This window comes from Corvus cornix, chromosome 2, assembly GCF_000738735.6.
Source record: "Corvus cornix cornix isolate S_Up_H32 chromosome 2, ASM73873v5, whole genome shotgun sequence".
Classification (NCBI taxonomy): domain Eukaryota; kingdom Metazoa; phylum Chordata; class Aves; order Passeriformes; family Corvidae; genus Corvus; species Corvus cornix.
The window spans coordinates 15,255,869-15,280,949 of NC_046333.1; the positions used below are offsets into that span (position 1 = coordinate 15,255,869).

General features: G+C 42.5%; 1 protein-coding gene across 2 annotated transcripts; it reads left to right on the forward strand.

Moving 5' to 3' along the window:
- The first annotated feature begins 2,025 nt into the window (after positions 1-2,025).
- Positions 2,026-21,560, forward strand: MAP3K8 (mitogen-activated protein kinase kinase kinase 8). 2 transcript variants are annotated; one of them, XM_039549729.1, is made up of 9 exons: positions 2,026-2,282; positions 5,412-5,538; positions 6,418-6,778; positions 9,836-10,000; positions 11,467-11,728; positions 14,303-14,409; positions 18,388-18,540; positions 19,150-19,396; positions 20,154-21,560. In XM_039549729.1, the coding sequence occupies exons 2-9, from the start codon at positions 5,504-5,506 to the stop codon at positions 20,285-20,287; spliced, it is 1,464 nt and encodes a 487-aa protein (XP_039405663.1). In that variant the 5' UTR covers positions 2,026-2,282; positions 5,412-5,503; the 3' UTR covers positions 20,288-21,560. The 2 variants fall into 2 exon arrangements, with proteins under 2 accessions (XP_039405663.1, XP_039405664.1); XM_039549730.1 differs by lacking the exon at positions 2,026-2,282 and adding an exon at positions 2,409-2,618.
- Positions 21,561-25,081: the final 3,521 nt, after the last annotated feature.

The following is a 25,081-nucleotide window of genomic DNA, read 5'->3' on the forward strand; positions in this document are numbered from 1 at the left end:
TGAGGAATGGGTGAGAGAGCTGTGGTTGTTTAGCTTGAAGAAAAGGAGGTTGTAGCCCGGTGGGGGTTGGCCTCTTTTCTCAGGCAACCAGTGACAGGACAAGAGGACATAGTCTTAAAATGGGCCAGGGTAGTTTTAGATTGGGCATTAGGAAGAATTTCTTCACAGAAGAGGGGATTGGACATTGGAACGGACTGCCCAGGGAGGTGGTGGAGTCACCATCCCTGGAGTTGACATGGTAGTGTTTGGTGATAGGTAGGACTTGATGATCTCAGAGGTCCTTTCCAACCTAACTGATTTTGTGATTCTGTGTGTCTGGTCCTGGGCCAAGGCTGTGAAGGCAGAGTTACTGCAGTGAAGGCAGCATGTGAGATCAGAAATGAGGTGGTTGGGGCAGAGAGCTGCAGGGCACCCAGCAAGTAGTCATTGGTCTGCAGCATGGTTCCCCAGGCATGTACTGAAGAAAATGTCATTTTCTTTAGTATTTAAAACCAGTCATTTATGTAAAACTTGTGGGCACATCTGTAGTGTATGTTAGGGTACTTGTGTGTTAGTAGGTCTTCAGTGCAGTGCTGTATATACTCTTGGCAGTGTCCCAGTAAGTCAGGGTCTGTAAGTAATTGCTATGACCTAATTATTTTGGTTTTGTATTCTAGGATGATCATTAAGACAGAGAGTAGATTGCTTTTAAAATAGAGCATTTCAGTTTGTATCCTACTTACGCATGCCGTGGAGCAGAAACTTGTGTTTCCTCCATCTCTCCATAGCGAGTTTCCTCTGGAATCCTAAGACTTGTCCTGCCTAAATTCATTGATGTGGAGAGAGGAACTCCTCCTCTTTCCCTCTTTGAAGTTGGTCTAAAAATAGAAAAGGGTTTCATTAAAATTAATTGTAGGTTTGGGAAAACTAATAGCACAAGCAAGTTCCTGAAAGAGGATACCCAAAGTATCCTAGCGTGAGAGCTGCTGCACGTTAAGGATGTGTTACTCAGCCTCTTTAACCGCCCACTTGCAAGGTGCTGCCAATTCTGCCCTCTCCTCGGCCTGGTCTCTCCTATAGCCTAATTTATTCTTCAGTCCTTCCTCTCTTTTTTCTTTCTATAATAATCTTCAGCATTCTTGCCTTTTTTTTTTCACAGACTTTTTTTAGCAAATGCACTGGGTGGTGCAATTGAATAAGGTCAAACTCAACAAAGAAGACACCTATTTCCTTATGGAGGCTTGCCAATGTATTTAACATCTGTATAGTCTGGAAAAGAAACCATGTATGAGCAAAGGTTAACCCTGCTAGCAGATTTCCAAATACATAGTTATGATGCTAAGGAAAGGAGAATCCTGTGGTGTCTAAACCCTTGTACATTTCAGAATGTCATTTGTGACATACTTTGGACCATTTTGAATGCCCTAGGAGAGGTAGCAAACATAAAACTTTTAAACAAGGGAGTCAGGGTATCTGGATAACATAAACAGAAAAGGAGTTGTATGAACTACTAATAAACGCTGAAGCCTAAGGTGAATGTTTGTCCTGAAACTTTATAATGATGGTTTTGCCATTGACTTCAGTAAGCAAATAATCTTTACACTGCAGATAATGAATCAAAAATCCATCTTGTGTCTCTTGACACCTTGAGACAGATTCAGTTTATCAGCTCCTAGTGCTGTGGCAGCTGTTTTTACTAAAGGTGCTACTTGTCTCCTTAAAAATGAACTGACTGAAGAGGAGCTATTGGACAGTACAGTTTTGCAAGAATTACTTCCTTATGGATAAAAAATAAAAAGTAGTCCTGCCCAATTTTAGCAATTACCCAACTCACGCTACTGTGTCCCAGAGTATTTTAATACTACTGCCACTAACAAATTCTTCACATTGTTGTCCTAAATTCCACCCGAGTGTCAGCTGAAGTTTGATTCAGATAATGTTTAAACTCATATGATGCTGGTGGACGCCCTCTAGGTGCGCACGGAAACATGAGGTGGTAGCAGAGGGGTTCACCGATGCCACCACCGGGGACAAGCCACTGCCACCAGGCGATGCCACTGCTGGGACAGGAGGCGATGGCTGGCCGGGCTTGAGGCCGGGCTGGGACAGGGCAGCGCTTGCTCCTGCCGGGAAAGCGAAATAGAAACCGGAGCCGGGGCCACCCCGATCCCCCGCCCTCGGCCAGGGCGGGCGGTGCTACCTGCGCCCTTCCCCGCCCCCGGGAGTTTCCCGCGGGACCTGGCGGAGCCGCGCCGGCTGCGGGCGGACGGACGGGCGGCGCGGGCTCTCCCGGCGCCCCGCGGGTGAGCGGGGCCGGGGCCGGGGCCGGGGCCGGGGCCGGGGCCGGGGCCGGGGCCGGGGCTGGGGCTGGCAGGGGAGGGGGAGCGCCGGCAGAGCCCTGGCGGGATGGAGCGGAGCGGGACGGTGCTGCGCTGCCGGGCGGAGGCGGCTCGGGTCCCCGTGTGGGGCCGCAGCGCTGTCGCGGGCAGGTCCCCGGCTGCCCTCGGCTCCCCGAGCGGCGTCGGGAGCTGCCGGGGCTGCGGCACCTGCGCTGTCCCCGGGGCTGCAGGGCAGGAAGGGGCTGGGGCTGGGCTCTGCTGCTGCCAGCGCTGGGAGGCTCGCGGATTTTCTTATTCCAGGTGAATATGTGAAGTGGTGTGGAAATTGAAATTGTTGATATTTTTTTTCCCTTAACAGTAGAAGTTTTTTTCGGAGAGATTGTGTTTTTCAAGGTCTGTCGATAAGGTTTCTTAAAAAGTAAATAGGGACACTTTTTTTTCATTTCTAGTGGGCGGTCACTTGTCAGACCAGAAAATTATTCTCTAAAAACAGTACAAGAGATCTTTATTGTGGTGTATGATTGTGTTGAGCCAGTCCGTGCAGTTTGTGGCTAGCTTTTCTTCTGAGGGGAAGTGTTGGGGTTTTTTGTACGTGTGTTTTGGGGCTTTTAATTTTATTTTTATTGTCGATTTTGTTCCATTTTTTCCATCGTTGATCCTTGACACGCAAAAAGTCCCACAGGGGCTCAGACGTCGGGTATCCAGTTACTCTTACTTAATATGATGGATATAAGGATGGTCTCTGGCAGCACACTTCTTAGGCAAAAGGGGTTGAAAAGCTACGCAGAGAATAGAGAAATAAACCTTTGGCTTGCAAATTACTCATGTGATGATGTTGAAATATTGGCAAAACTAGAGAAAGAGTCTTGTGCTTTAGCAACTGTCTCAAGTGCTTGCATGCAGTTTTATTTTTCCACTGCAAGTAAACCCAGTTTTTTTTACCTGAGAATCTAAGTAAAGCATGCTTACTGATGTAATTTCTTGATGAACCTATATAGGATGATTTAGAATACTACATGAGTGCCCACCACTGATACTAGTACAGGATTTTAGGGATAAATAGGAAGAGTGAATTCCACATTGGAAAATGGACTTTTTTTTTTGCTTGTAGGGGAAATATAATACTAAATTGCTGCATAGTTTAAAAAATCAATTTTTGTAATCTAAACACTGCTTTTATTGTGTAAACATTTAGTGCTTAGAATTTGCTAGATACAGGGAAAAATAAAATCATTTCGGTTGGAAAAGACCTGTAAAATTAGCGAATCCAACCCAGCACTACCAAGCCCACCACTTAACCATGTCCCTAAGTGTCACATCTACATGTATGTCTTTTAAATCCCCCCTGGGATGGTTTCCCTGGGCAGCCTGTTCCAGTGCTTATCAACTCTTTCAGTGAAGTAATTTTCCTAATATCCCATGTAAACCTCTCCTGGCACGACTTGAGGCCATTTCCCCTTGTCTGATCACTTGTTATTTGAGATAAGAGACCAACTCTCACCTCACTACCTCTTCCTTTCAGGGAGTTGTAATGGTGAAGAGTTTGCAGCTTTTCTCAAGCACTAAAAGCACAGAACTGAGAATATGCAGGTTATAGTCACTTCTTCGTGTTATTCCGAGCTTTTTGGGTAGTAGTGAAACTGCCAAGAGTATTATTAGTATTGTGCTCTAGTTTGGGAATATTTTGAGGAACAGAGCAGAGCTGACACCTCCAGAAATCTACATTTGGTCTACTCTGTACAGATGCTTTGTGCATGAAAATGCTGTCAGAGAGTAAATTAGTTTAATTGTGGTACGTATTCGTCTTTATCCACAAAAGACCAGAGTATCTAGAGGCTCATGTTTTTTCTTCAGAAAGTCCCTCAGGACTAGTTTGTAACTTTACCTGACTTTACACATGAGGTCTCTCAGTTCCTTTTATGACAGCACTGTTTCATTTCTTAGGAATCCCACTAATTCAGCACCAAAAAAAAGCAACAAATAGAAGTCCTGCTCTGGGGAAAAATAGAAATCTCATTTATATTTAAAAGTAACCACGTTCAGGCTTTGTTAACAGCCTATGGCTTGGTCATGGAGCAGGAAGTTGGGGTGATAGGGGCTAGAAAACACCCACAGCATCTTTTCCTTTTTGTGACCTCTGAGCACCCAGGATACAAAGCCTGCAGCCTCCCCGATCGAGTAGTGCTAGTGACCACAAAGTTTCCAACCTGGCTGCCCTCATGCTGGGGGTGTGGGTTGACTAGGGCTGGGTGAACTGGTGTAGAGTGCTGGTGAAAGTCACTGTGCCTGTCTTGGGGGAACAGGGGGCACAGTACTGCTCTGCCACCGTCACAGGATTTGGGTCTGAATTTGAAAAGGAACAGGCACTCTGTTTGCTTTTTCTGATGCTGCATCTGCTGTCCTGTCCTGCCTTTTTAATTTTCAGCACATGGTCTGACTTCTTTGCCAACTCAGACACGTCATTTTACTTGGTTTTTTTCACATTAGAGCTGACGTAAATACGCTAACCCATGAGAAATATGTGCCACAGAACTTCTACGTCCTTGTGGTGAGGGTAAGAAAGATAGTGATCATAACCAGAAACTACCTGGGTAAACGCATTGCTCTATGGCCTCAGGGAGCCGAGTCTGCTGCTTGTCCTTGAGATAAGGTTTTGTTTGCTGCTTTTCTTTTTTCTTTTTAATTTTTTTAAGTGTATTTTTGCTTGGTTGTTATTTTTTGCCCCAAAATAGATGGTGTAGTGGATTATGAAAAAGGGAAATGAGAGCTCTCTAAAGAGGGCATGCTCTAGTCAGTTCTGCTAAACGAAAGGAGGTCCTACTCTTTGCTTAAGCAAGCATGAGACAGAGAGAATAAAACTCGGGACCTAACCATGGAAAAACTGTTTTTCACTACTACTTGGAAATCTGGATGATACAGTAGCTTGATTCTTTATTGAGTTGTCATCTTTTTCTGCAGAAAAATCCCCTGTTATCTCAGCCTTGTGATTACTAGCTCTTCTTTCCGTGAAGCAAGTGACCTATCTGAGTACAAACCAGTCCTTCTGCTTGAGCTGGTATGCAATGGCTTTATTTGTTTTGCCTTTTTTAATAGATTGCCACAGAACACTGCAGAATTATCATCAGTGGTAAATACGGGTTCCGAAAAACGTGATGACTTCAGGGATTCTATTGAGATGTTTTTAAATGGTTTTGAGTGATGTAATCAGGTTAAATACAAGGTAAGTGCTCTAGACATTTATGTGTTGGAAACTATTTGTGTCAGTATTTTAATGACTGACCATGCATATGTTTTTAACTTGAATATGTAACTCTCTGGAATAGAAAGGGACTTTTTGGGAAGTTGAACCCAGCTTGCTGTAAATGCATTCCAGCAAAATAGTTGCAATAACCTGGAAAGTTATTGTTAGGATTAGTGGGGGCAGAACAAACTGCTGGAAACCACTTCAAAAGCTCATTGATTTTATGATAGCTCAGTTTCTTACTTTCTTCTGAAAGTCCGGATGAAAATTTCAGTTCAGGTCTAGTTCTGACTAGTTATTTGCAAAAAAAATAGGGATTTTGTATCTCAGGTGGTGACAATTGTGCTTTGTTCAATGAAACTAACAGATTCCTATTACTATTACAAGGAATGACCTTGCTTTGTGACCTTTCCTTCTTTGTGGATACACCATATAAATTGTCAATAAAAACTTAGACATAAACTAATTGAGAATGTTAATATCTCTGTCATTCTTTTCCAAACAATGAATTCCTTTGTTTGTATTGAGGGTGCTCCTTCATTTTTGCATATCTATCACAGTGGTGTATTCTTACTGTACCTGTTCCTCTAAGGAAATGCTTTATCGTAATAAATTCCAAGAATGAATGACAGGGGAGGTTAACTAATAACTTCTAAATAAATTTCACTAGCAAATATTTCTCCATTTGGTCTTCACCCAGGATACTAATTATGATTTTCTTCATAATACAAGTTATTAATTTTAAATCCAACTGTGTAATGATGAGCTATTGATCACTCTGATAACTCCTTTTCATTCTTACTTTGCTAAAACAAATTTAGGTGAAAAGTGTTTTCAAGTTTGCTTCTTTTTTTCCAGGAGTGATTTTGCAAAGTGGACAGTGATGGAGTATATGAGCACGGGTAGTGATAGCAAAGAAGAGATTGACTTGTTGCTAGCTGATCTAAATATGTCTGAGGTGATAGCCATCATGGAAAACCATTATCCAGGTGAAGACATTGCAGTCTATGAAGACAGCTTAATTACAATGTGTGAAGAGGCAAATCAAAATGATGAAAGTGCAGAATCATTACTGTTTTGTGAAAGGGAGGTCTCTTTTATGTCCTCCGTCAAATACGGGACTGTGGAAGACCTGCTTGCTTTTGCAAATCAGGTGTCTAACACTGCAAAACAATTTAAAGGATGCAGACAACAGGAATCTGGAATCCTCTTAAATATGGTACGTTGGTTTTCCTTTTACTTGGCATTTCATAGACCTTAGGAATTAGAAGTTTTTAATGATTCTAAATAAAGATCAGTCCCAGGAGTAACAGGCTGTGGTTTCCTGTGCATTCCTGGGGCTGGAAGGCTCTGAGCCTATCAAGTCTAGCCCCTGCAGCCTCAGGCTGCTATGGAGGAAGGTCTGTTGTTCAGAAGGATCCATTCTGTTATCTCCTGGTATCTCTGGAGATTAGAAAACATTTCCCAGTATTGAATACAAACTTGAGACAAGCAGTCGAAAAGCAAAATCTACATCTCATTTTGTCCTTTCAGTACTTAAATGGGGCTTACAAAATCCACAACTTGTATAAAAAAAAAGAGTGACTTTTTAGAAGGGCGTGCAGTGATAGAACAGCGAGGAACAATTTTAAACTAAAGCAGTAGAGGTTTCTTTACTCTGAGGGTAGTAAGGCACTGGAACAGACTACACAGAGAAATTGTGGATGCCCCATCCCTGGAAGTGTTCAAGGCCAGGTTGGGTGGGGCCCTGAGCAACCTGACCTGGGGGTGACATCCCTTCCCATAGTAGGGGAATTGCACCTAGATGATCCTTAAGATCCCTTCCAACCAAAGCCTATCTATGATTCTATGAATTCTGGTGGTGTACAGGTCTGGGAGACAGTAAGAGTCTTCCAGTGCCTTGTGTTCATGCAGTAAAATGTTCCCAAAAATAAAGAACTGGGATCTAAAGATATAGTTCTTAAATTCGCTCTATATGCACAAAATGTCAATAGTAGTAACGTAAGGAGAAAAAGCACATACTATAAAGTGTGATTTTAAGAGTTACAATATTATGTAATATCTCACACTGCTAAATTCAAGTATAGCTGTCTTGTTTTGAGATGTTCATTTTTTTCCCTAAAATTGTTTGTGTTCTACAAGCATCTCTGGATATTAGTGTCATTTGACTTCTGTTTGAGATCAGTTGCTCTGGAAACAGTGTTGCAATGGAATTCTATTCATATATGTTGGTGCTGCTGCTGGTTTTTTTAAGATGCTCTACATCTATCATCTTAAATATCTTGTATGTTAGTGTATTTTGTATGTGAACACTGGTTGCTTGAGGCTTACTGGTTACTCAGGTGTGAAATACCCTAGGGTATTGCTTTATTCTGATTTGGAGGGAGTGTTTTATAATTCACAGTATTGCAAAACAATCACTTTTCAACTCTGTGACATTAAAATGACACTTAGTAATATTGAATGTTTCCTATACTTAGGGTAGACACTGTTCTACATACTCGTGGTTGTTTTGCTTGCATATTGTTTCTATAGATGCATACAACTGGTATGAACCAAGTCCTATTAGGTGCACGTGATCCCATTATGCAACTGAGGGTTGGAGGCATTACCTGTGCACACGTTTCAGCAGGGGCATCTGCTCTGTAAATATCTACAGCATTTTGGTTAGGATCAGGAGTGTTTCTGATTGCCTAGTGACCCTCACTGACTGCATTGTGGCTTGCATCGGAAACGGTCTTGAACTGAACAAGCTGGATTTCTTTCAGTTGAAACTGAACTGAAGATCCATTGTAGCCACAGACAAACGTTCACAGGGTCAAGCTAGGAACTAGTCCTAAAAGCCTCCTGAAAACATGAATAGTATGGTGGTCATTGCTCTCTTGCTCTGTAAATCAACTCTTCTCAGCCTCTCTTCCTTTCCAGGATAAGGTGTAACACATGTGGATTAGTCTCAACTCTTTGGAATGCAGTAGGCAAGCAAGAGGTATAGATTTTTAGACATGTACGGATTGCTTTACCCTGGCTCTAATCAGTAGAGGGAAGGCTTGTTCTCTCTATCCTAAGCAGAATACTTTTTATTAAAGGACAGTCCCTCATGCCCCCTTGGTCAAAGGTTAAGAACTTCTCCTCCCCAGATTTAGGAATTTGGAAGAATTAATTTATTTCATGTAGGTACAAATCACAAATGACAATTTTAGCAGTCAAGAAGGTACTTTCCTGTTTGAAAAACATGAGGGTAGATTAAAAATGAAAGATTATATGTTACATCTTAAATAGAAATCTAAACCAAATAATCTTCCTGATGTGCTGTTATCTTAAAAAGCGTAGCTGAAGAGCTGAGTATTTGAGGTCCTATGACAGGCATGAAATAATAAAAATCCTTGATGTGATTTTACATCTCTTCAAGAATCTTGATAAAGTAGCAGTAAGGAGATTAATGATATTCCAAATATTGGCTGAAATAATTAGAAGCATATTCATGGGAAATACTATGAATTTTGTAGCTGAGAGACTGAAGAAGCAACATCAGAGATCAAGCAGTACTCACATGGCTGTAGTTAGGTGTTTGGTCTCTCTCTCTGTCACGTGCAGAGGGAGGGAGCTGTTTCAGAGAAAGATTTAGGACATGATACTGACTTAGGTGCCCTGAATCCCCTCCTTGCCTAGTTGGTGATACAGAAGAACCAAAGCTCCCAACATTGCCCACCTAGAGCAGACAATGTTATTCCCACTCTTCTTTTTTAAACTATGGTGTAAAACTAGAGGAAAGTGGCTGGTAGAATCATGGCAGATTTCTTTGACCTTTTACTAAGCAGCAGAAACTCCAATACAAGATGGAAAATCAAACCCCTAGCAGTACATGTGATATTAGGAAATGCTGAAACTCTTGCTCATAGATAACCTGAGTAACAGGTATGTGGCATAACAAGTTAACAGATTACAGGAAGGACAAACATGTGCAGGTGAATCTAATAACAAGAGGTGGGTAATTTCATTAACCCAGCTGCTGTTGTTGTTGTTTCAAGACAATTAATTGCAACTTACACTTCGTAAATTAGTCACTGGAGAGAAACGTGGATGCCTGGGCTGTGAATGAATGCCACACCTCACATGCTGTTCCCATTTGATGTTTCTAAATAAAGACTGCTAAGCAGATCATGCGCATCATACACATAAGTGATATATTTTTATTCCACTATATGTATAAAGTTAATTAGATTTGAAGTAGTTTTAACTTCACTGTGATTTTTTTATTATTTATTTAACTCCACAGATCACACCCAAGAATGGGCGCTATCAAATTGACTCAGATGTACTCCTGTTTCCATGGAAGTTGACTTACAGGAACATTGGTTCTGATTTTATTCCTCGGGGAGCTTTTGGGAAAGTGTACTTAGCCCAAGACAGAGAAACCAAGAAACGAATGGCATGCAAACTGGTATGTTAGTTCAGTAGTTTTATCTCTGAGCAAATATTGTATGACATACTCCTTACAGTATATTTTCAAATATGTCTGCATCAAGTTCTGCTGTTGGCTGATGATCATCTTGGTTTTGTTTGCCTAAACAAGGTGGGAAAAATGCACACTTCTGTTCGCTTGTTTAAATTTTTTGGCTGTGAAGCTGCAAATATCTCAGCATCTTGAAAGTATCTGGAAGTGTGTGTAACTGGCACATGGGCTGTGGTGCAGAGTGGATTTTCTACTTGTTCTGCTGTTATCACTGTGGTAAAATATCAGTGGGAGGCCACATCCCTGTTGAAAGTGGTAGCAAAATCCTGCAGCTGCAGACGGTTTTACACTCTTGTCCTTTAACTGAGGTGCTCAGACTTTAGTTTTCTTTACTCCAGTACCATTAATGTCCCTGAGAACTCAGTATGTGCAACTCTTAATGTGTTTTGGGCACTTACAGAGTTGTGAGATGTCTCAAGAGAACTGCTGAGCACTGCCCTACTTTTATGCAAGCCAACATTTTCTTTCAGCTATGCCTTTTAACATACTATTCAGAGTTGAGCAGTAAATATTCAGGGCCAGTAACGGCTCAGCTGGGACATTGCTCTAGATCCCCCAGCTTATGAATAAGTACCTGTATTAATTCTGTATGCAAAAGAGTTGGGAAGCTGTATGTCCTTCCCTTGCAGCCAGCCTTGTGTCCTCATGGGGACAGATTTAGTTAGCTGCTTCTGCATAACCCACTGCAGAATTAAAAGTATCTACTGTTTCTGAAAATGCAAACAGTATTTCTCACTGAAATAAAAATACCAGCCTCTTATTTGGTTCACAGGCACGAGTCCAAGGGAAGAAAACTAAAAAGAGCAGTAGTAGCTTTCCTGTGTGTAAGCAAACACTGTTTTTATTGTCTCTGCAATCTGTTGTCAGTACTTTTTAAAGAAATACGGTGCTGCTGGCGCTCCCTTCAAAGCAGGTTTCATTTCTTGTAAGCTATAAACCAGTGCTGATAAGGACTGAATTGAGGTCAGTAATGGTCCTGAGCACTGCAAGCACTGATCCACCTGTCAGGTGGGTGTGTAGTCCTGGTAGTGCAGATGAGTGCACAAAGCTAATGGAAAAAGCAGTGGGAATTTTATCTCCTTCACCAGGAAGTTTGCATAAAGCTTTTGCGTAATCACTGGATTTTGACGGGAATAACTCTTGCTACATTGCTTTTTCTGGAAGATTGCACTTTTTATTTGGGCATGATTCCAGAATATCTCTCAACTTTTAACAGGATGTCTCTCAACTGCCAAGGAAGAAAAGTTGCAGGAGCAAAGTAAAGCTCAGTATTTTAACAAGTGTATACAAGTGCTTTACTTCCTTCTTTTATGTTAATCTATAGGATAATTAGTGTCCATATGGATAACTTGTTTATTGAGCTGCTTTTCTTTGATTTTGTTTCAATGTCATAGGTGCCAGTGGATCAGTTCAAACCATCAGATGTTGAAATACAGGCATGTTTCCGTCACGAAAACATTGCTGAATTATACGGTGCTATTTTGTGGGATGAGACGATCCATCTCTTTATGGAAGCTGGAGAGGGAGGATCTGTCATGGAAAAGCTGGAGAGTTGTGGTCCTATGAGAGAGTTTGAAATAATTTGGGTGACAAAGCATATTCTGAAAGGACTTGACTTTCTCCACTCCAAGAGGATTATCCACCATGATATCAAACGTATGTTTGTGTGGTTCCTTGGGGTACTTTCTGGTCCAGGTTGGGCTGGGGCCCTGGTGGAGTGCCTGGGACTGAGCTGGGGCATGTAGCCTTACATATCTGAGTGGGAACGATGCATAATGCTTAACAAATGGCAAGGTCAGGTTCTGGAGATAATAGTTACTTACACTATTTATTAATTCACCCCAGCAAAGAGGATAATTAGAAAGTCATAGATCCTATGCCATTCATGAGCAACTCAATTTAAACAAAAACCTAAAGAGTGAAATTATCAGTCTGTGTTCAGCCAGAAGTTTCCTGCTTTCAATATAAATTCATCCTGAATGTTTCCATGCTCACCTTCAACATGCACCTTTTAAGTTTTACATTTCTACACAGCTGTTCCTCAGTTTGAGACACTTTGGAAGTAAACACATAATTTGTGTTGGTTTTTTTACTTTCAACAATTACAGAAAATTTTAATATATATTTGCTTTCAAAAAACTCTGGATATTAACATGTATAAACAAACATACTGATTTTAAGTTTAAATTAAATATGCTAGTATTAAATTACTTCAAAATTCAATTTTAATGTGTTGCATTTAAATCAGTGTTAAATGTTGTTTCTCCCGGTACCACCTTGGCCCACAGATAGATGCATTTCTGTGAGTTTATTTAGCTAAACTTGAGGGTTTAAAATAGAAATATTCAGACTGAAGCATTACAATAGTTCACAGAAGATGATTATTAGGAATTGTTAAATTTTTATCTCAGTTCTGCATTTTTGTATTTTTGGGTTTTTTTAAATTTAGTATGGGTCAGTACTTTAGATGTAAGCTTTTGAGATTCTGATGACTACAAAGCTGCTTATTTTTTCCCTTAATTGTTTTTTTCACTTGTAGTAAGGGTCTTTCCTATGGGTTTATTTTAATTGGCAGTAACAATGACGTTAATTAAACGATCTAAAAACCAAATCAGCCCAAAGCCTACTACATCTAGATAGTGACTAGGAGAACCAGCCCATTGTGAATGTGGTGGATATGAGTGTTTTTCCAGCCTTTTCCTGTGTTAGTGGATGCAGGGCAGGTGATGAGGCAGACGTTGCCTGGGACAGATGTGGTTGCCCAGAGGTGCCTGGGGTGAGCCCTGACCACGCTCCTGCCTGTTTGGCACCAGGAGTGAGCTGGGTAGTCCAGGCCCGAGATAGAGCCATGCCCACTGCCTGGAAAGGCAGCCTCCATGCAGGGAGCAGTGTGTGTTTTCTCTCCCCAGGTGGAATCGATAGAAAAGGCTGTTTCCCAACACCTCTGATATCTTCCTCACTCGGTCTGCTGCTGTTGAGCTGCAACTGAGTCTGTCCTGCTGAAGGAGATGAGGATTTTATTGAGATGAAAAGGGGAGGAGGACATTCTGGTTCTTGGGAGGTGTTCAGTGCTGCCACTCATTTTAACCCTTGGTTGGAGAGCAGTTAAACCATGAGGCTGTTTGGTGGGAGCTTCAGTCTAAAATCAGCTGCAGCTGGGGCTGAGTACAATCCCAGGCAGGCAGCAGATCCTGCTGCACTGTGGCAAGTGTGGCCCCTTGCACCATCCATTACGGGGTGTTTAAAATTCATATCTTCAAAGTTATCCCTAAAATTACAGATTTACATAGTATATAGTACTATATACTATGGTAAGGAAGCAGCTGTGTGAAGCATTGCTTCAGGAATCAGTACTGCTGAAATCAAATCTGCCCTCCCACTGGATGATCATGGTAGGCACTGTTAAGATGGAAAATGGCCCACAATTTCCTGTAAGAGAAAATGTGTTTCTGTTGTGTAACTTGGAGACTTCATTTTACCACATCTTCTGAAACACCAAACAAGAATTTCTCAAGGCTCACACCAAGCACTACATTCATAAATACTTGAGCAGAAGTGAAGCCTCTGAGTACAAAGTTGTGCCTTAGGCAGAGATTTATGAAGGAAAGTAAATTAAGCTCCTAGATTCTGCTGCAGTTCAGAGGGAGTTTGAAATGCTCAGTCTTCTATTACTTTTGCAGCCCTTGTCTGTCCTGTTGTGCTGTCCTCACTGACCAGTGCAGGAGACCTGTGTGGCTGCTGTGGAGGGGCCCTGGTTACTCTTCTGTTTCTGTCTTCACTTAAACTGTTACTCTAGAAAAACCTCTTGGTAAGCAACAGTTGTGCTGCTTATAGCCAGAGCTGCACAGCATGATCTGCGCCTTGGAGACCATTAAACATCTTCAGAGCACTGTGCTGAAGTGCCTGCCAGTCTTCTACTTTCCTCATCTACCCTTAGCCTTTTTCCCTCTCTCTCTCTCTGTCTTTTTTTTTTTTTTTTTTTTAAAGCTAAGAATATGACCAAAAATTGATTCTTTGACATAAACCAGTCCAGTTTGATTTTTAAGATATGATTTAAAATTGAACCAAAGAATTACCAGAGCTATTTTGGCTAGAAGGATATTGGCTGTAGAGAGTGGTTGTGCTAATCTCTCCCTTTTCAGGCTAGCATCTGAATGAAACAGGAGTGTTGTAAAATAAATCCCAGGCATGCCAGAAATTTAAATGTTGTCACTTTTGCTTTTCTTTTAGCAAGCAACATCGTCTTTATGTCAACTAAGGCTGTTTTGGTGGATTTTGGCCTGAGTGTTCAAATGACTGAAGACATTTACTATCCCAAAGACCTTAGAGGAACAGAGGTAAGAAGCTGAAGGGACGAAAGCCCTTATATTGCATTAGTCCTATGGTTGTGGTGCTTAGGCTCAAATTTGAAGCTGGAGGGCTAGAAGCCTGGCTAAAATAGTTACTATAAAACCTATAAAAAAGTTACAAACATTAATACTGTCTCAATTATATTTTTATTTTCAACTTGCTGAGTGGAATGCTTTGAAAGCCATGTCACTTTCTCTGCAGTCCCATTTGTTAGCAATTATTCACTGAAGTCAAACAGTACTCTGAGGAAGGTTGTTTGCAATGTATCAGCTGCTGGTCAGAGACATTTCAAACAGGAATTTGTTCTTTGCTCTAGCAAATATTTCTTCTGAGATACTCGCTATGGACTGGGGTGACCTGCTCAACACCATACTTTGACTCCTCCTCCAAAACCACAGAAATTATAGATGTCTGGGTTTCATCCCTTAGCACTTCTAAGCTTTGTTCCCCAGCTACATGTAACCCTTTGGTTTTTCAGAGGTTGTGCATGGCACGGTTGATGATTATCTGTTAAAATTGCTGAGACATTACTGTGATGGAGGTGGGGTCCTTTTAAATGTTCTCAGTGACTTTAGATCCTGCACACCACTTGGGCTGCATTCCTGCCGAGGTGCTTCCAGGGCTGAAGATTTAGCAAACAACCAAGCAGCAACAATTAGCTTGGATAGCTGCTGCAGATGTGGCATTTGTGCTCTCTGTTGCTTGAGGAGATTGTTTACAGGAAATGCTTTGTTTGAAATGTTGGCACTTACCCTTTTAGTAGTCTGCCACATGTGTAAAGAGGAGATACTTGTGTAATGGACAAAAAACATTTCACTTTTTAGAAGAGTAGGATAAACAAAGATTTCACAGAAGGTCAGGCTTGTTTGTTTATTTTTTTCAGGACAATTGAGAAAACACTTGAATGTTTGTTTTCAATGTCTGTAGTCAGGGGAGTTAAAATGCTTGCTGAACTGGAAGCAGCATGCTTTCTGGCATTTCATGTATGAGCTTTGCGGGGTTTTTACTTTGGTTTGGGGTTTTTTGTTTGTTCAAGGGGGTTTTGTGTGCTGTTAATGAGAATAAGAACAGTGGTGGGTATGAGTTGGTAGGGTATTTCCCAAGGATGGAGATGTATGTAAACAGGAAATTTCCATCATTGTGGAGCAGACTGGTGAGGATCCACTTCTGGGTCTTGGAGGATAGGTCAAGTTCATGTTGGTAAGAACAAGTGAAAAGTGAAAACACTTCCGTGTTTTCACTTTGTTGAGTGAAAAACACTTAGTTCTTCATTTAATAGGAGGAAAATGATTCCACAGAGTTTAATAACTGCAGTCCTATCCTCAGAAAGCTGATAATGCCCCGCACCCTGAAATATGGCCATGTTTGGTGTTTGCTCTCTCAGGGGAGCAGCAATCCTGCTGCAGCATCGCAGCCAGAAGTGAGGTTGGAGAGAGAGCACTGGGAAAGGAGATTTTCAGATACCAGTGAAAGACTTACACACTAATGTTCCTGATGCTCCTATAGGTTTTTCTCCCTTCAGTTCCTCCCACAGTCTTCATTCTAGGCATCTTCTCCACGGTGCCTAATCCTGTTGCCCACAAATGCCCTCTGTAGTCTGGCTTTCTTGATTTTTTTTTTTTCCCCCAAATTAAGATCTTAAGTCTCCAAAGTCCTCTTGAGTTTTGCATCCTGGGTTATGCAGCCTTAAAAAGTGGTGCAGTTGTCCTGCTGTTTCTGCATGCAATTGTGCAGCCCCTGGTTAGGGCTCTGTCACTGCCATGCAGCATCGTGCCTGTGAGCTGGCTGGTTTCTCTTACATCTGGTATTGGCAGGGACTTGTGTCCTTGAGGGAAGTGACAGGTGGAGTAACCTTTGTCCTATGCATGTTTTCCTCTGGGAGTTAGGATTTTTATTCGCTTCTATAGCACAGAAAGTCTGAATGTAGTAAATCTTCTTTGTGTTTATAAAAACAACATGATTGAAAGATAGTTAAATTTTGTTCAGCTGGTGTAGTGTGAAAAACCTGGTGTTCCTCCTTTTGTGTACAAGTCATGCAGAACATTAAACTGTGGTTGTTATGAAACTGCTCTGCAGGAAATACTTTTTTCTAGGCAGTTGCTATGCTTTCTGTTATGCTTCTGTCACTTGGTTAAAATATGTAAGCTTCAGTTACAACCATTTGAGGGTAAAAGTTTTCTGTTAAAGTCTATTGAGTGTGGAAGGTATGATTCATTTTCAGGAATGCTAAACTAAAACTAGCTCAGCATGAAGAAAGGACTGGTTTTTAGCTGGGCTGTTACACTGGTCTGACTGGCAGGCAAGTGCCAGCCCACCAGTCAGAAGGAATGAGAATGGGAAGGTATCCATGGCTTGTCTGCTTTGGTGACAACAGACTCTTGGACCAGTCTGGAATCAGAGCATTTTTGATTTTTGTCCCTGTGCAGTCAAGGTGCATCTTGACCATTTTCTCACCTTAACTGCAAGACAGGATCTTGTGCCAGCATTCTTTTTTGAAGGCAGCTGCTTTTTGCTTATGTAGATTTCACTCAAGTTGCACTGCATTTTCCAAAGACTTCTTTTTACAAAATTAGAAATTATGTTCTTTGCACTTTATGAGACTTAAAGGTGGAGGGTGCAGATGCACTGATTCTTGCTTAGGCCTGAAGAAAGCAACGGATAGGAGTCAGCAGCAGCTGCAGACACACTTCCAATTTCAAGTTCTGTTTGCAGATATGGAATGTAATTTACTGGGAAATACTCCTTGGAATTTGTGTGAGCCCAACAGCCGTTCTCAATCTGTGGTAATAAGTCAAACCATGTGGTGATGACTTAACTTCCTGCCCTCATGTCAGTTAATGGCTTTTAATGTGATTCTTTGTGTCAAGATGACTTGAACTAATTAAAGTTTGTTTGAATCCTTTAGAGGGAAATTGGGTGAGGGAAAAGTAGAAACCAGAAGCAAATATGGTAGCTTGCTGACCTGGTGTGCTGTGGGCTGTGCCCATGTGGTGTTGAAACCTGCTCTCTGGGCCAGTGGCGGTGGCAGAGCTGTGCAGGGTGTGCCTCCTGCATCCTGCCTGTCTGGTTCTCCTCCAGCTGCACTCTGAGTTGCCTGTAGCTGGCAGGAGCTTCCAAGATCCTTATTCAGACTCTTGGCAAATTCAAATGTTTCAGTGAAATGTTTGGATGGAAGCTATTTTGGTTTCCATCAAGAAAGATTAGAATTCCTGGTTTGAAAAAAGGTTAGAAGAGGGATTCTTGTCTTCATAGCTGCTCTGGGGGTAACCTGGTGGAAAGGGCACCTAACTTTTAATTTATCCATTGCCGAGACCTGGCATGTTCCTCATCATCCCGTTTGTCAGGATAATGCGCCAAAATGCAGGTTACTGGACAAGAGGGAGGAGGTAGGAAGAGCAAGGAAGACAGGAAGGTGTCTCTCTGTCAGTTCTGCTCAGAGGGGCTGTGTAGTATTCTGTGTAACAGGGATCTGAGGAGTGGATTCCACCCCCACCTGGGTGGCTGTCAGTGCAGGTCACCCCCTCTCTTTAGTTCATGCACAGCCACTGTTCAAGCAGAATGGAGCAGTCCCAGCAGTGCCCCACAAAACAAACTGGCAATTCAGGCACCTCCTTTTGCTGTAGAGGGATGAGGTTTCTGCTACTCATCTGAATGAGGCAGAGCCATGGCTTGAACCTCAGCCTCTCACAGCTCAGCTAAGGCCCATAGCCACTGAGCTGTGGCCTGTCTGAGGAGGGCAAATCTGGAATATGAGTTTGTCCAGGTACTGTCTCTTTGGTTGTACTCATATGCAGAACAGAAAAATCTTATTTCCCAAATGGTGCTTGGTCTTTATGATGCAGGTACTAGTGGGATGCATCTCTTCAGAAGGGGGTTTCCAGGATCACAAAATGTCATTAAGTCATCTTTGGTTGTTGTTTTCTGCTGTTGAGTAATCTTTTTTTTTTTTAAACTATTTGTCACAGATTTACATGAGCCCTGAAGTTATCCTTTGCAGAGGCCACACAACAAAAGCAGACATCTACAGCATGGGAGCTACTATCATTCATATGCAAACAGGCATCCCGCCCTGGGTGAACAGATACCCTCGTTCTGCATATCCATCCTACCTCTATATTGTAAGTGTCCTTAGGAAAGCCAGCTCAGTATCAGTTGAAGGGTTTCCTGTACTCTTGTTGGGAAAGCTCCAGTCATATAAAAACGATCAAAATATTTGTCAGAGGTGATATCATCCTTTTTGCTTCAGGGGAGGGAGGGAGGGAAGAAGTGGGTTTTGATCATTTAGGGGAAAACAGAGACTGAGCTGGAGTTGTCTCTGTGATTTGCGTTTCAATTTACAAACCTGGAGTTTACTGAAAGGACAGGGTTAGATCAGTGTGAGACCCATCTGTCTTCTAGTTGTCTATTTTCCTTAGAAGTTGCAGATAAAAACTGGAGCCTGGCAGATTTGATTCTCTGGTTCCTCCAGTGTGGTACAGAAATCTGGTGAATTTGCATTACACTGGATTTTACTGAAGTTTCTTTGAGTTTTAAAATTTGTTACGAAATCTGATTTTTAAGAAGTGGATTTTGTGTACTTGCCTGTTCTGTTCTAGTTGATCACCCCTACTTAGGGAGGTGATGAATCCTAATTGGGGGATTCCCAGACCATTCGTGTGGTTATCTGTGACTTCCTCTTCCATTGTTTTTGGAATAACTGTTTCCATGGTCTTTTTTCTTTCCAACAGATACACAAGCAAGCTCCCCCCTTAGAGGATATTGCTGAGGACTGCAGCACTTCCATGAGAGAATTGCTAGAAGCAGCTCTGGAAAGGAATCCTAATCACAGGCTGTCTGCAGCAGACTTACTGAAACACGAAGCCTTACACCCACCCCCAGAAGAGCAGCCGCGGTGCCAGAGTCTGGACTCGGCGTTGTTTGAAAGGAAAAGACTGCTTGCGAGGAAGGATCTGCAGCTGCCAGAAAACATTACAGGTAATGGTATCAGGTTGCCTTGTACTTAGTAGACTTCACTTCGTGTCAAATCTTGATTTGAAGGAGTGGTAAGGAACCAGCGAAACTCAAAACACATCTGGAAAGCGACCGGTGAAAATCCCACTCAGATGAGATCAGGCTCAGAGGCCATTAAGTGATCTGTAAAACGCCCATTGACTTCAATGGGGAGGAATTTAGCCTGATGTCTGCGGGGCTCCGGAAAGACTGGCTCTTGGAAAAGCCATGGCAGTCATTCAGGGCACTTCATGAAGTGTAAATTGTTGTCCCAAATGGCCTCAATTTGCCAGGGTACCAGAGATGTTTTATACTCTTGATTTGTAAACAAAGTCCAACAACCACCAGCAAATCCAACACTTTTTGCCTTTTTAAGGAAGAACACGCACAAAACCGTAACTAATGTTGTTGAGTGTCAGCAGTACAAGCCCTTTGTTTTAAAACCAAAAATGACTGTGGGATAGAATGCACTTGCCCTTGTGCATTAGTAAGTGCTTAATGAAGGATAATACAGAGCCAGGTAGGAAATAGCCCTTTTAAGCCCAAGCAAGATTTGGTGCCAACAACCTGCCAACGGGCTTCAAAATGCTTTTCTTCTACTTACCAAATACATTAGGAGGGTTCTGACAAAAGGCGTTGAAAGACTCTTCCCAGACAAATGGTTTATTTAATTGGGATAAATATTTTTAAAGATATACCCTATTTGTGCACTAATGACATGGTTTCTCTATTTTCTTACTAGATTCCTCCTTGTGTAATGGGAGCATGGAAGAGTCAGACCTGCTAAAGAGACAAAGATCACTCTACATAGACCTTGGAGCTCTAGCTGGTTACTTCAATATTGTTAGGGGACCACCAGCCTTAGAATATGACTGACTCAGTAACATTTTATGTTGATGGGTCAGAAATGGACCTCTACCTCTTAAAACTTGATTTTAAGACTTGATTTTCCAATTTGTACATAAAACTGCTGCCATTATAGGCTGTCAAATGTGAATAGTGTTTAATTGCACAGATGATTAAGCTAAACCCTTAGGGGCTCTGATAAGCTGATCCCAAGCAGTGATGCTTGTGTGTCTGTTGCTTGACAACAAGATGATGTTTAAAAGAACACTGCTGGGAATGTCTTAATCCAGGATATCTTCCTGAGCTGGGCCTTGCACTTTTATAAAACTTGTAATATATGCTTGCAAGTAATGTCAGGAAAAAGTATAATATAATTGAGCATGTGGATTGTAAGATTCAAGTCTCTCTGAGCTGTCCTTAGAGAAAACCTTCCTGCCAACCCCCCACCCCCCCCACTACCCCCCCCAAAAAAAGTCCTTGATTTAACCAAAGACTGGTTCAGTCTTGTTCTGTCTTTAAGACTTGGTCAGTCTCTAGTCATTCTTAAAGAAAATCAGGGCCTCTGAGCTAATTTCTATCAGCTGTCTTTGGAGTCAGATTATCTCTTGTTTACAGATGTGTTTTAGATTTGCGTCTTCCCTGGGCAGTGGGAGCTAAGCAGGAGGCTGTCCCCCTTCTCTGTGGGTCTCGGGAGCCCTTCACTGGTGGTATCAGTTAGCTTTGGGATTAGCACAGCAAGTTGGCCCTGACAAAGAATGACAGTGACTCCAACTCCTTCTGATGTTACAACTACTGCAAGGTAGGATAGTTTTCAAGGGTAGATCAAATGTTATTCCCTATTGGTAATAGTGGGCAGGCTCCAAATTCTTGCTTTTTAATACTTTAAAATTGTACACATGTATAATTGGTGTGAGTGCTATGGTTTGGAAAGCGTGTCATTAGTGACAAGCAGTGTTTATGTTCCTATGGAAATGGAATTATATTGTTCTTGCTGTCCCTCATACATTTGAAACATGATGTTTTGGATGATAGTAAAACTATGTAAACTGCATAGTTCTGTACATCCCATTGGATGAGAACGTAAACTTTTATAAAATTCTCTTTGATGCTTAGAATGACTCTTTATAAGCATTTGTGTTAAATGGCATACTGTGTATGTTGTACTCTGAATCTTTTCTGAAGCAGAGTCTCTTTTTCGTGTCTGTTATTTAATGCTGCTCTTCTCTAACACATGATCTTAAACAGATGATTTCTAGTTTGATACTGATATGGTCAAATGAATAAATCCAGCTCAGTGCCTTGAGACGTGGTCATTCTTTCTTCATCTTCAAAAACAGCATGGGGCTGCAGCTGCATTTGGGCCAACACCCCCACCATAGCCCAGGTACACTACAGGCACCATTCCATTTATTGGGATGTTGGGTGAAGGTGATTGTTGATGGATTTTGGACTCTGGTAATAGATGGTAAGTATTTCTGGCAGCTCTCCTTCTCACACCCCAACATTCCTTATGGACTGCCTGCATGTTGCACAGCAGTTGTGTACAACATGGAGCACTTCAGTCCTGATGTTAATTGCTGCAAAGAATCCTGTTGGAATAATCCACTGCTCTAGTGCTTTGTGCAAAATCTCTAGATGATTAGTTGCTTGGAGGAGAGCTGTGTGAGGGAGCCCTCTTAGTATTTATGCTGACTGATCAAGATATTCAGGGATCAGACTTTGAGTGTGACTGACTTAAAGAAAACATGACCAAATGGTTTGGATGGTCACCTTTGGTTTCAGAGACCTGTGTTCAATTTTATGATCTTTTGCTGATAGCTTTTGATCTTTAAGGAGATTAATAGAATTAGTTGGAAGCAGCTTTTCAGGTAACTGGAGGTGGGTTTATAATCTCTCCCCCAGTTTCCCTTCTATAAAATTAAGGTGTTTATTCTCACAAGACAATGGCTAAGGGTTATGCAAATGCTTATCGAGTGCTTGTATACTTCAACAATGAGATCCATGTCAAAATTGGAGGCTGTTAGGGGTCTTTTACCTTTGCTTTAAAAATGTTACACTGTCTTTTCTTCTTTTATTTTTTTCTGCAATGCCATTCTCCTTTCCCCCACCCAGTTAGATGTTTTAGCATGGAAATCTGCATATGGAGACACTATTTAATATAGGCTCACTATGTAATATTTGGGTTTAGTTATGGCTGTTATATATCTTCTTACTAAGAAAGTACTAAGTGACCAGGTTATCCCAAATAATTACAGTGTTATGTATTGGCAGACATAAGTGATAAGGTTTGGCTGAGTGAACCAATAGCTCTTTATAGACACATCCACATGTCTAAACAGTATGAGGGCTTCAGGATAAATATTGCTTCAGAGGGCTGGTACACAATCAACAAGCAGCTGCTCAGGTATGCTGAACACCAATCATTGCTTCCAGCTCTGTCAGCTTTCTAATAGCTGAGGACTATTTCTCAGGTGACCCTTAGGCTGCAGCATAGCAGGAATTTCTCTCTGGAGCAATATCCCAAACATACCACTTCACTCAAGCATATCCCACAGTAGTGATCCCTGCTGCATTGTGTAGGTCCACCTGTTTACACCAGCACCTGGGGAATGAGGTCAGGGAAATGAGCTGGGTTAGAAATATCCTGGGAGGGGGAAGACTACTCCTCTAATCTGGTTGCCTGAGCCCCTGTGTACTCAGAGCAACCGAGGCTGGAGGTGAGGGGGAGGGAATGAAAATGGATGGTGGGGAAAACCTGACGAGAACCAGCCCCAGGGTTTGGCTGGTCAGCACTGAGCCATGGGATTTTGCAAGTTATTTGCCTCTGTGTTGATTTCTGGGGTGTAGTTTCATTTTCTCTTGAGGAAATACTGAGACTCATGCCAAACTGCAAAGGAAAACAAGTGCATGGGAAAACCCACTGCTCAAAATAACTGATTGTGCTGGTTTTGGCTGGGGTAGAGCTAATTTTCTCCACAGTAGCCAGTGCAGGGCTGGGTTTCAGCTTTGTGCTGAGAACAGTGTTGGTAACAAGGGATGTTTCTGTTACTGCTGAGTGGGGCTTACACCCTGTCAAGGCCTTTTCTGCATCTTGCCAGGGAGGAAGCTGGGGGTGCACCAGGAGCTGGGAGGGGACACACAGGAGCGGGCCCCTCCTGACCCAAGGGATATTCCAGGCCATATGATGTCATGCTCAATGTATAAAGCTATGGGAGGAAGGTGGAACATTCTGAGTGATGGGGTTTGCCTTCCCAAGTCATTGTTATGCGTGATGGAGCCCTGCTGTCCTGGAGATGGCTAAACACCTTTCAGCCCATGGAAAGTGGTACATTAATTCCTTGTTTTGCTTTGCTTGTGTGCAAAGCAGTTTGTTTCACCCTTTAGACTGTGTTTATCTCATACCATGAGTTTTCTCACTTGTACCATTTCAGTCCTCTCCCTCATCCCACCAGAGGGGAATGAGCAAGTGGCTGCACAGGGATTGGTTGCCTGCTGAGAGTAAATCACAACACTGATGAAATTAGGGAGCCAAATGTGCCTTTTATTCTCCTGGGTTTAGGAGGTTTCTTAGATCAGCCTGTGCCCCTGGGACTGAGATCACCACCATGCTCCTCAGCAGGGCTTCCTGATGTTTGGAAGCTTGAGAGAAGCTGCAGTAGAAGTACAGAGCAGTTTGCCAGCCCTCCCTGTGTGCAGAGCTGACAGGAATGGGGAAGGAGGCCCTTGGCCAAGCATTAGTCTGTTTGTTAGGACCTTGAGGAAAACAGTGTGTTGCTCTGGCTAATGGGCAGAAGCAAAGAAGCAGCTGGGGAAGAGTCACTGGAGGTGTGATCCTGCCACAGCTGGGAAGGCCAAGTTGGGTTGTCTGGGAAGGACTGGGATGTAGGGATATGGCTGGTGTTGTGCATGGCCAAAACTGGGAATATTTTCGTGGCTGGGTTCAGCTTCCCTTGGGGCTGTGCTAGCTCCTTCTGAGGCAGGCTCAGACATCATGGATGAAGGCTTTCTTTGCTTCCTTTTCTTTGCATCCCATGTCCAGGGACTTTGTAAATTCCTGGCATAAGACCACCAAAGCACTGTTTGGAGACCAAGCAGCCTTCCTTTCCTCATAGGAAAGGCCCAGCAAAGTCCATTTCTAAAACTGTTACCATCCAAAGCTAACAATCTGGGCAAGGTGAAAACAAGTCCTTTATAAATTGTGTGCTGACCAAACTCAGCAACGCCCAAAAAAAATCCAGCCAGACTTTGGGAGTGGCTCATTATAATCCCATGGGTGCACTCGTGCTGCTTCAGGCTGGTCACCAGACGCAGCCATGCTGACAGATACTGGGGCATGGTGACTCACCAGGAAGGAGGCGAGCTGCTTCGACAGCTTTGCTCACCTGCACCCACACCTCCTGGCGAGGCAGCAGCACGTGGCACCTGAGCAGGGAGGTAGCATGGCCACAGGGGCAGCCTGAACATGTCCAGGGGCAGGTGGGTTTGTCCAGAGAGAGGCTGCCAGAAGGAGGATGCTCGCAGAGTGAGGTGTGCAAGAGAAAATGGCTGTATCTGATCCTCATCAAAGCTACATGCAATGACAGCCTCATGCTCACCCACAAATCTGGTCTCGAGTGTGAACCCTGTTCCTGCAGGAGCCATTGTCAGAGGAGGGATGCTACCATGGTGCCCATGCACAGAGAGACCATGCCCCACTTGCAAGCAATGACACTGAGCATAGCTTTGTCAATATGTAAAAGTCAAATAATTAGTGATGTTTGCAAAGTTTAAATCCTTCCTGGTGCTGATAGCAAGTCACACGCTGAAATCATGCAGCCGAAGAAG

What these genes read in the sequence shown, in the direction of transcription:
- MAP3K8 (XM_039549729.1), top strand. Translation starts at nt 5,504, where the DNA reads ATGGTTTTGAGTGATGTAATCAGGTTAAATACAAG. An exon ending in AAGACCTTAGAGGAACAGAG is followed by an intron (nt 14,410 to 18,387) that starts GTAAGAAGCTGA and finishes TATTTGTCACAG; the next exon opens with ATTTACATGAGCCCTGAAGT. An exon ending in ATCCATCCTACCTCTATATT is followed by an intron (nt 18,541 to 19,149) that starts GTAAGTGTCCTT and finishes TCTTTCCAACAG; the next exon opens with ATACACAAGCAAGCTCCCCC.